General features: G+C 39.2%; 1 protein-coding gene across 1 annotated transcript in view; it reads left to right on the top strand.

Annotated features, from left to right (window-relative positions):
* tmod2 (tropomodulin 2) overlaps positions 1-11,578 on the top strand; it is a gene marked incomplete in the record, with an annotated part of 28,916 nt that overhangs the window by 3,322 nt on the left and 14,016 nt on the right. The window contains 2 exon segments of the mRNA XM_014026661.1: positions 7,025-7,233; positions 8,243-8,399. Of these exon segments, the coding sequence (XP_013882115.1) occupies positions 7,108-7,233; positions 8,243-8,399 (283 nt within the window).

The raw sequence follows: 11,578 nt of genomic DNA on the forward strand, positions 1-11,578 counted from the left end.
CGTTTTCCTGTTTATCTTCTGTTAATAAATCCAGAACACAAACAGCTTTTCTGACATTATTTAAAACATTAGATAGATTATATAAACTGTAAAATATTAATAATAATTGTGTTAATATTATTATTAATAGTTTTTATGATTTCTACATCGTTAGTCCTGTCAACATGTACAGTGATGATAAATCCAGAGTCTGGACCGTTTAGCGTTAGCCGTTAGCTTCTCCAGCCGATCACATGGTCTTTACACACTCCAGCTCTATAGGACCTCCTTGGGGCGAGCCCACCAGGGACGTACTGTGGGATAATGTCCCACTTCCTGCTGCTGTCAGGCTGTGGAAAACATTTGGAGATGATTGTTTTTTATGTTTTAATAATAAGGTTATTTTGAATTTTATAGCAGCAACACGTCTCAAAGAACATAAAAATAACGGTTGTGAATAAGAAACAAAGGCAGGAGCATTTTGTAACTAATTAGTTTAATTATCAAGATGAGCTTCACTTGTCTGAAATTCACCGAATGTTTTCAGAATTAACAGATGATTTATCTCCAGATCTGCAGATTATTATAATCTGAGGCTGGAAGTCAGGATTAGATGTTTGTGATCTTCACTGCTGTAAAACAGGTTCTGGTTCTGTTCTGGACTCAGGATCAGTTCCTCACATCGTCTGTAAACTCAGCTCCATGTACCGTCCTCTAATTAAGATCAAAGCTCTATCAGACAAATGAGAAGCCACCATCATTAAAAAACGGACCGAGGAGAACTGTTCTGTGGTCCGATGGATCCAGATCTGAAAGTTTTATTTTTTTAAAGAGGAGCGTTGCTGAAAGTGGATCCAGGAGGACCAGCATGTTTTTTTTTTAACATTTCTGTGGTAAGTTTCAGAGGCGGAGTCGTGCTTCAGATGAGGTCTTTAGTTGCTGCTTCCATCTGGTTTCCATCATCTCTGCTCTGCTCGGAGCACAGAGCCCACCAGGGACTGGAAACAGGGTGGGGAGTGAAGCCGGAGGAGGAGGAAGTGCAGACCAGCGTCCCACGGGCTGCAGATCTAACTATAGACATATTTCTCTGTAGATGACACGTTGTTCTGCTGTAACACAACTCTCTGCTTCCTGTAGCATCGTTTTTTTTTTCTGCCTCTAAACTCTGAACCGTTCAGGGATGTAAGATGTGGAAATGATTTTAGTGTYGAACTGTTTCTGATGAGCGAGGAGTTCAGATAAAAGCTTGGATTTGATCAGATAAACTGATTATTCAGCATATTAGACCGTTTATATCTTTAGTTTCATCACTTTTTGAGTTTCACAGTTATTTTGCTGTTTTTAAAATGCAGGTTTTGTTTTTATTAATTTTTCAGAGTTTGGAGAAACTTTAGTGTTTCTAAACTTTTTTCCGTCTTTGTGTTTCTAAAATATTTACTTATTAATTATTTTACCGTGTCCTGTCCGTCAGTGTGAAACTCAGAATTAATATGTGAGTAAATGAAGCCCAGCAGTTTTACTTTCACTACTGCAGCATCGTGGTGTTTCACCACCATGCTCCACTTGATATAAATTAAAACCTTTTATTCTAAATTCTTTTGGGATTAATTCGTAGCGGACACCGAGACGGAAAAAAGTAAACAAAGAAAAAAAGGAGAAAAGTTAAAAGAAAGAAACTGAAAYAAGAAGATATRAGAGATGCATGAAGAAAACACAAAACAACACATTTGTAGTTTGACTTCACACCTGCAACAAGAGAGAAAACAAAAACACCACAACAAATATATGTGTGTATAATATTAATAATAATAATTATAGCCTCACTGGAAAAGATTTAATATTTATTTTTAATTTCTTGCTGAACATTTTCTCACTTTTTTTCTATAAAAGATAAAAAATAACCAACATGATGCTCACGTGTAGTTATGTACCACACCAGGCTTTGAGTTTTTTCTTTCTGATCCAGAACCTTCAGGACCACACATGGGCAACATGTGGCCCGAGGGCCAAAAAGGGGTCTTTGTATGATCTCTTTTCGGCCCAGAAATCCTTTTATGAAAACAAGTCAATAAAACCAGCCTTTTAAATGAAACTTTAGTCCAGMAGCAGATGTTTTTCTTGTTTTTCTGTGTTTTGTAGTGAGGAGGAAGTATAAAACATGTTTCCTGTCAGTTGTGGACGTTCAGACGGCTCAGTGATCTCAGAGCAGGGAAGGTTCTGTTGTTGGCTCGGATCCATCTGTTGTTCTGAAGGATTAACAGAAAGGAATCAATCGAGCTGGGCTAATGGATCCTCTTGAGTGTCCCCACCCTTTACTCACCCTTTACTCACCCTTTACTCACCCTTTACTCACCCTTTACCAACCCTTTACTCACCCTTTACTCACCCCTTACTCACCCTTTACCCACCCTTTACTCACCATCACCATCATCATCTCTGCGTGCTCGCTCCATCACTCCTGCAGCCCAGTAACAGCTGAAGGAGCGCTGCATCAAACTGAACGGGACAGAATTTGTGATAAAAAGTTATTTTGAGCTTCCTGTTCGTCTCCGTCTGTGTCTGCTCATATTTCAGAGTACCGTATTTTTTGGACTATAAGCTGCACCGGACTATAAGCCGCACCCCCAACATAAAAAAAACCAGTACACCCAAAATTGTCGTCAAAAAAGTGAATTCAGCATCAAAACATAAAAAGCAAACCTTTAGGAATTAAAGTTCGGAGGAACACGGTTCATTTAACTGACCTTATTTTGGTAGTTTTCTTTAACAGTTTCTGGTCCAACAAAACATCTCATTCATCTTCCTCCGGTGCACTGAAACCATCGAAGTCCTCCTCTTCAGTGTCGGAGTTAAACAAGCTGAGAAAAGCTGCGTCACACAGCGGTATCTGTTGTCCTCCCGGGGTAATGCTGGCTCTGAAGCTGTGGTGTCCTCTTCACGTAGCAGTCCAGCCTTTCAGAACCCACTGGTGATGGTGGACTCATTCACTCTGCTCCACACTGTTAGGATCCACTGGCAGACATCAGGAAATGACGCTCTTCACATTCGGCCAGTTTTTGTGAATGTTTTATCCCCGTCAGTGCTGCTTTAAATGCACGATTCACACTGATGTCCAGGGGTTGTAAAAACTTTGTACCTCCAGGAATAACAGCAGGAATTGACTTTGTTTTCCTGATGGCTGCTTTCACTGAATCCATGATGTGGGCCCGCATACTGTCCAATATCATGTCTGTCCAAGATCCGTCGTGTCGTGTCTGCTACTAGCTAAAACAAAATGGCGCTACACCTCTGGCTAAGCTGGGAGTATGGTCGCTCAGCTGTCGACCGGTCGACGTGCCGTCACGTGATTTTTCGGCRTTTGTTTTCGCACTGACCTTTCATAGTTCCCCTGAGAAACCCTGAGCCGATCTGCTGGGAAAGCCCTCCCGCTCCAGCATACGTCACTGCATGGGATTCCTTCCCCGGGGAGTGCAATGAGGACAAAGAACGTCCGCGGCTCTTCGCTCGACGTTTATCCACAAACTGGTCCTGGATTAAGCTCCAAAGTTTTTATCAGTCAGATTCCAYCGTGAAAAATGTCTGTTTTATCCCCTTTTATGAGTTTTTGGCCATTGACTATCTTTAAATCGCTGCTTCCTGGTCAACAGTCGGCTCTGGAAGCGATCGCTTTTTTCTTATGTTTTTTTTCCTTTCTTTTTTAAGCGAGTRGTTGAAGTAAATGCAGCATAAGAGCCCCCTGGTGGCTTAAGAAAAAAATCCATKTGCGTATAAGCCGCACCGGACTATAAGCTGCATGGTTCAAAGTTCATGAAAAGTCGCGGCTTATAGTCCGAAAAATACGGTAAAAACTTTCCTGTTTAAAACAAATCCTGAGAAACGAAGCGGATCCCTGATGGCAGCACAGCTGACTGCTGCTATCGTTGCATCATGCAAATTATTTGGAAGAAAAAAGTGCTGCTTTTAATGGGGTTTGTCTCGTTGATGTTTTTATGATTTTATTTTAACAAAATGTCTTTATTCGGGCTGGTTTTATGTCAGAGTTCATTATTTGACCTTCTAATGTAGCTCAGCTTTAGATCTGATCTCACTGGGATGAAACTGTTGTTGAAAATGTATAAATTTCCCCACAGCTGTCTCATTAAAGCCTGCTTTATAATGAGACCAACAGGTGACTTCATTGTTATTTATGTAGCCACCTGCTCTATATAATACAGATGTTTTTAATGTATTAAATCAGTGGTTCAACCTTTTTAGACTTGTGAACCCCTGAGTCATTTAGTCATACCACTACTACCCCTCAGTCAAACATAATGAGTCTCCAAAACCATAATGTACAACTGATTATTAAATGAAAATTAACCCCCAGAACATTTAATTCTCAGGCATTTTATTATTTTTAAAGAAAGATAAAAAAAGGTCAAAACGTTGCCTTTAAAGTGAATAAGTAATTAAATAAATAAACCAGGTAACGGCAGGTACAGGAAACAGCAGCGTCCAAAATACCGAGCAGGCAGGAGGGGGAGAGGACGAGGAGAAGAGCGGTGAGCTTATTTCTAATTTTATTTGACTTATTTAATTACATTTTTATTGTTTTTATCGTCCTGCAGGCTCTGAGAGAAAATTAAGTTGACGCTGAGATTTTTTTTTTATAAAAATCGTTATATTACTCTAAAGCAAAATGAGGGGAAATCTGTGTCAGTTACAGACATTGTGTTCAGGTGAGCAGCTGTCAGTCAGCACCTGTCTGAACCAATCACTGATCATCTGACTGATTTAAATACATCTTAACATTCATCAGGTACTTTACATTGACTGTTTATGGTTGAGTGTGGGCGTGTAGAGGGTAGAACCTGAGGAGGACCTCGTGCACAAACTCTGACGTGCGGCTGTGATTTATAAAGGAAAGCTGTGCAGAAACGTGCGTACGGTTTTATAAATCTGAATTTTTTTTGGCGTACGCCATTTCCGCCTTTTGGCCGTACGTTCACTTTTAGTATGGTTTCCACGCAATCCTTTATAAATGAGACCCCAGGACATGTGTGTCTGTAGCCTCTGATGTTTCTGTCATAAAGAGATGGAAACATCCTCTGTAGACCCCTTGAGATGGGCGTCTGAGACCACTCAACTGTTCTAAGCTGTTTAAATCTCCACTGAAAGCCTCTGAAGGAAATTAAAACTCCCTCCTGAACCTTTCCATCCAGTCTCCATCAGTGCAGCACAAGGACCTCTGTGTTTCTGCTGCCACAGGTCTGACATGTTCTGACTCGACTCAGTGTTCCAGGCCCAACGAACCCGTAGATGAGATTATTGAGGGGATCATTATCATGTGCTCTGATTAAGTGATGTCATCAGGCCTCAGCTTCATCTGCTGCTAATCGGCTTTATAACTGCTCCTGTTGTGACTCTCATTATTTCAGGTATAAATGTGGAGTGATTCAGGAGGTGAGGGGACGAATCAGTCCTGGACAAACACCAGACTGCAGAGACACAAACCTGCTCCTCAAACAGTTTCCTGTCTGTAGATGAAGCCCTGATTTAAACCTTTGAGTTCAGCTGATATTGAATCATGATTAATTAATAATCTTAATAGTCGACAGTTGCATTTGCTGCATATGTTTGACTTGTATAAATCATAAACTTCATTTTAACATCCATCCCTGTGTTAACTCCGTCCATCTCTTTGCTGCTGGTGAAGGACAGATTGACTGAGAGCATTGTTGATTCTCTGCTGAGCAGATCTGTTTCCATCATTCACTGGAGGAGCGTTTGTTGCAGCCTCTGTTCACGTTCTCTGGCTCTCCTCGTCCTCCTGCTCTCATGGTGATTCAGGAGGTTAAACAAGTTTGTAGTGTTGGCTTTAGTGTTAGAACCACATTAGTGTTAGCACTTCATTAACGTTAGCTCTGTGTTAGTGTTAGCATGAGCTTCTCGTTAGCTCTGTATTAACAGTAGCTCCATGTCAATGTTAGCATAAGCTCTGCAATAGTATTGTCTTTAGCGTTAGAACCACATTAGCGTTAGCTCCATGTTGGCATTAGCTTCTCATTAGCATTAGCTCCACGTTGGCATTAGTTTCTCATTAGCATTAGCTCCACGTTGGCATTAGTTTCTCATTAGCGTTAGCTCTACGTTAGCTCTACGTTGGCATTAGTTTCTCATTAGCATTAGCTCCACGTTGGCATTAGTTTCTCATTAGCGTTAGCTCTACGTTAGCTCTACGTTGGCATTAGTTTCTCATTAGCATTAGCTCCACGTTGGCATTAGTTTCTCATTAGCGTTAGCTCTACGTTAGCTCTACGTTGGCATTAGCTTCTCATTAGTGTTAGCTCCACTTTGGCATTAGTTTCTCATTAGCTCCACGTTGGAATTAGTTTCTCATTGGCATTAGCTCCATGTTGGCGTTAGCTTCTAATTAGCGTTAGCTCGACATTAGCATTAGCTCCACACCACAGGGACTTGTATAAGCCAGTGATCACAGAGTGCCAGGTAAAACGGTTCTGTTCTGACTCATTGTCAGGGAGCAGCAGGTGTTCTCGCCTCATTGCTGATTATTTAACACCAAACATGAGTTGTGTTGAAACACAAACTCACCAGTTTTGTAAAATATGACACCAGGCAGTAATGTGTGTTTAGGTAAAGGTACAGATAAAGGTCCAGGATTGTGACGTCAGTCCTGCAGGTGATCTGGAGATGATGAGGTCATCTGAAGGTCGGCACCGTGGYGTGGGACAAGGAGCTGAAGCTCTTCTATCTGATCGTTTGTTCAGTCAGGCTCCACTCATCTGGAGTTTATTGGATCTTAWAAGTGGTGGAAACCTGATGGTTTCAGTCTACATCATGTGTGTTCTGGAGGAATAGTTTGAGGGAGACGTCAGCCGATCCGCCGGGCTTTTGTTCCAGCTGTGTTGCATCATCTCTGCAGAGCCAGATGTTCAGCGGCTCATTGTTCCCCAGAGATGACATCATCACTGCTGTTTAGAGTTCAGAGCTCTTCTTCTACTCAGGCTGACATCATGAACTGACGTGTTCCTCGTCCTCTCCTCAGGTGTCCCTCAGAACCAGGACCAGAACCAGGACCGGCCTGGCTGCAGCTCGCTGCTCGCTGTTCCACAACAAGCGTTAGCCATCATGGCGCTGCCTTTCAAAAAGGATCTGGGCAAATACAAGGACATCGATGAAGATGAGATCCTGGGGAAGCTGTCGGCGGAGGACCTCAAACAGCTGGAGATGGCCCTGGAGGAGATGGACCCTGAGGTCAGTGAGGGCTGGAGGAACTTCCTGTTCCGTTATGATTTATTGGGAAATAAAAGCCTTTAATCTCTGAGCAGAAAGAAGCTCCAACACAGTCTTCTGCCTGCGTTGAGCTGTTTTCAGTCTCTTCAGCTGTTTTCAGTCTCTCCAGCTGTTTTCAGTCTCTTTAGCTGTTTTCAGTCTCTTCAGCTGTTTTCAGTCTCTTCAGCTGTTTTCAGTCTCTTCAGCTGTTTGAAGCTACAGCTCAGGTTTAACCTGCAGATGTTCATTTTAACACATCCTGCTGGAACCTCGTGTTTATTAAAGGGCCTGTGGCGTCAAAGTTTTGTAATAAACCTAAACGCATTTTTGGAAAGATAACATTGATAAAATATTACAAAACAAATTTCATGTCACTGAGATGAACGGTTGTTGAGATATTTACATGTGAAGAAACAGGAAGTGATGTCAGAGGGGAATGTCTGCATGTAAACAGAGTGTTGTTACCAAAGCTAACAACACAGACTGTAGAGAAGAATCTGATGTTTCTTTAGGTTGTTTTTAGTCTCTATCAAAGACAGATGAAGAGTTTAAAGTTTAAATAATTTTGTTTCAATAAACGGAGACCAGCGAGTTTATTTTATTAATGAGTTCTCCTTTGATGTCACTTCCTGTTTCACTTTGGCTGAGCCAAATACAGCAGAAAAGAGGCCAGTTATGTGACAAAATGAATAAAATCATGTGAATTATGTCAATTCTCTCAAGTATAAAGATGTTTTTTTTGACGTTTTGTTTTTGAAGGATAGGCATGTCACAGGAACTTTAGAGCAGCGCAGCATTTTAATTATYCCATCTGTGAAAAGAAATAAAAATAAACTGAACTGAAGCTGAGCAGTGAATATTACTTTATTTCACTTTGTGTGGAAAAACTTTTCTCAAAGCGTTTCCAGAATTACATGAAGTTTTTAATTAATTAAAAAATGGTTTTATTGTGAGACAAAATGTGAAAGAGTTCTTTGTGTTTTCTTCCCAGAATGCACTTCTTCCAGCTGGTTTACGACAGAAAGACCAGACCTCAAAGGGAGCCACCGGACCCTTTGACCGGGACCGCCTGCTGAAGTATCTGGAGAAAGAAGCCATGGATTATAAAGACCGAGAGGACATCGTGCCCTTCACCGGAGAGAAGAAAGGTCTGTGACCAGCTTTATTTATTATTTTATTATTTATCAGAAGAGAACTGGAGAAACTGCATTTCCTGTGAAAATGGTGAAAATTTCAGCTGAAAGCTGCTGAAATGAAGCCGAAAATGTTTTATAGCAAAACTGTTGCCAGTTCAATTTGAAAAGTTGAAAGAAGCACAAAAAACCACAGAAACTATAGTAAAAAGAAGCAAATAAAAGCCAGAATAGCAGAAAAAAGCTAAAATTAGCTTAAAACAAGCTAGAGGTAGCAGACACAAGTTGAAATTAGCACCCAGATGGTGAAAGKGTTTAAAATGTAAAACTAGTAGAAAAAAATGAATAAAAGTACAAAAAAGTGACAATTTGCTGTAAAATAGCTAAAACAGCAAAAATTCAGTTGAATTCAAATTCAAAAACACTTTATTGATCCCAGARGGAAATTAGGTGTTCAGWAAAACAGCTAAAACAAAGCTAGAAAATCTTAAATTAGCATAAGGAGCACAAGTTTGCTGAACTAAGCMGAAAGAAGCTGAAATAGCCACCACAATGTAAAGTTAGCCTAAAAATGCCAACTTCAGCTAATAACAGCTAAATATTTGTAAAAAATTGCTGCAAATATCTGAATATAGCAGAAAACAACTGTTAGTAAAAAGAAGCACAAAAAAGTAGAAATTATAAAGAAGCAGAATTATAGCTAAAATAGCAGAAAAAGCTAAAATAGCAGAAAAAAGCTAAAAATGAGCAGAATGAAGGTGCTGTAAGGATTTAGAAACATTTTTGAAAGATTTTAAGGATGTTAAAAACAGCTCTGTTCATTATTAATGGGAAAAAAATGGCTAAAAATCCGAAGTGGCTAAAAAAAATATAAATAGCTGAAATACCAAAAGTCATAGCAGGATTGTGATAAATGAGTCGAACGTTTTGATATATGAAATGCTGAAATAACACAAAAATTGTGGAATGACAAAGGTGCTGAAGAACATTCGGAGTAGTTAAAGAATAATAAAGAGGAACATGAAAACAAAGGAAAAATAAAAATATTTCATAATAAAATGTGAATCAGGAGTTTTGACACCRTGATGATGGTCAGACAGGAAGGTTCTCCTGCTGCTGCTTTACTTTCTGACATGAACCTGAAAGCAGCACAGATCTGCTGCAGCAATCATTTTACTCTTTTAAAACACTTGTTGGACCTGGACCTGGACCTGTCAGGAGACCTGGATCCATGAGGTTCTGTTTGATCCAAAGATTTATTATTAAACTTTTAAATCTTTGATTCAACAGAACGAAGGGAGGATAAAGTCTGACGAACATTTAAAGAACATATTTTACTCTTTGTGTCCAAATATTTATCAGCTTTTCTGTTTTTAGTTAAGTTTTTTTTTTTGTTTTTAAATGAGTGATTCTTTGGCTTATTAATTCACTCACACTGTTTAAACCAGTTAAACTAAATTAATTCACTCACACTCTTTAAACCAGTTAAATTAATTCACTCACATTGTTTAAACCAGTTAAATTAATTCACTCACACTGTTTAAAACCAGTTAAATTAATTCACTCACACTGTTTAAAACCAGTTAAATTAATTCACTCACATTGTTTAAACCAGTTAAATAATTCACTCACGTTGTTTAAACCAGTTAAATTAATTCACTCACATTGTTTAAACCAGTTAAATTAATTCACTCACATTGTTTAAACCAGTTAAATTAATTCCCTCACACTGTTTAAACCAGTTAAATTAATTCCCTCACATTGTTTAAACCAGTTAAATTAATTCCCTCACATTGTTTAAACCAGTTAAACTAAATGAAGTTGTGTAACAAGCAGCTGCTGTTTGTGAGGAAAACATTCATTACTGTAAGAGTTTGATTTAATCTGTTTATTTAAAAGGRTGTAGTTTAATAAAACACACAACCTTTCTTATTTAATGTTTAGTGAAAGCCTTATGTGCTGTGAGTTGTGTGGCTTCAGCTGTTGTTGTGTTGTGTTTTTGTGTGTTGCAGTTAGAATAAAGTTTGTCTGTAAAAACGGTTGTTTGTGTTGTTAAACAAACCTCAGCAGCAGAACCAGACTGGACTGTTGAGCTACCTGTTCTGTTCCAACAGGTTTTGCCGGAATCAGGATGATTTTTTATTTTTATTATTTTTGAATGTGATGAGACTTTCTGCTGTGACGTCATGTTGGGAAATGAAACAACAACTGGACTAACAACACAATCTGTTGTGTCCTCCTGAGCTTTAAAAACCACTAAAACCTGCAGAGGAAATATGGAGGTGGAATTTTCCCTGGGAGAACGTGTGTGTGTGTGTGTGTGTGTGTGTGTGTGTGTGTGTGTGTGTGTGTGTGTGTGTGTTCTCTTTCTCTGACAACATGGAAACATTGTGATTGTGGTTCTGTGGAATGCAGCTGCTCCTCTTGTTATTTTCACCTCCTGCTGAGAAATAATGTTTTTTTTTTGACAGAGTTTTAGAACCTCTTTGTTTCACTGCTTCGGCTCGTTTTTATAAAATATTGTAAAACGTGTTTTTACTAGTTTGTTTTAGGCTCTGTTAACATTTCTAACTGAAGTTTTTGAGGCTAAAGCTGATTGTGTTTTTCACAATAAATCATGACTCAGATGTTGTAGCTGCTCTACATCTGAGTCTTTACTGGAAATCTAAATCCTCCAGGTTCTTCACCACTGCTTCAGCTCCTCAGATCTTCAGTTTGTTCTTCAGCTGCTCAGATGTTCAGCTCCTCAGATGTTCAGCTCCTCAGATGTTCAGCTCCTCAGATGTTCAGCTCCTCAGATCTTCAGCTCCTCAGATCTTCAGCTCCTCCTCGTTGCCTCTGCAGGAGGTTTTGGGTCGTTGATCTGTTCTCCATGTTCAGGGTTTAGTGGTCCATTTTGGGACCTTGTTGAGCAGGACTGGGTATCATGACCAATTCTCTAAATTGATTCGATTTCGATTCATAAAGTTCTGAATTGATTAATCACAATTTGATTCGATTCAATGAAAATGTTTATTGATGTTTTTTTCTCTTTAACAGAAAAAACAGGTTTTAAGGACAAACTTTTAAACAGTTTTATTCTTGAAGGAAAACTGTCATAAATTTAAAAATTTTAAAGGAAAAAGTATTTGCAGGTGACAGTGTAGTTGGAGGAATTAATTTTTAAGAAATTAATAATTATTTTGATAAATAAG

Source organism: Austrofundulus limnaeus, unplaced genomic scaffold, assembly GCF_001266775.1.
Source record: "Austrofundulus limnaeus strain Quisiro unplaced genomic scaffold, Austrofundulus_limnaeus-1.0 Scaffold578, whole genome shotgun sequence".
NCBI classification, from domain to species: Eukaryota; Metazoa; Chordata; class Actinopteri; order Cyprinodontiformes; family Rivulidae; genus Austrofundulus; species Austrofundulus limnaeus.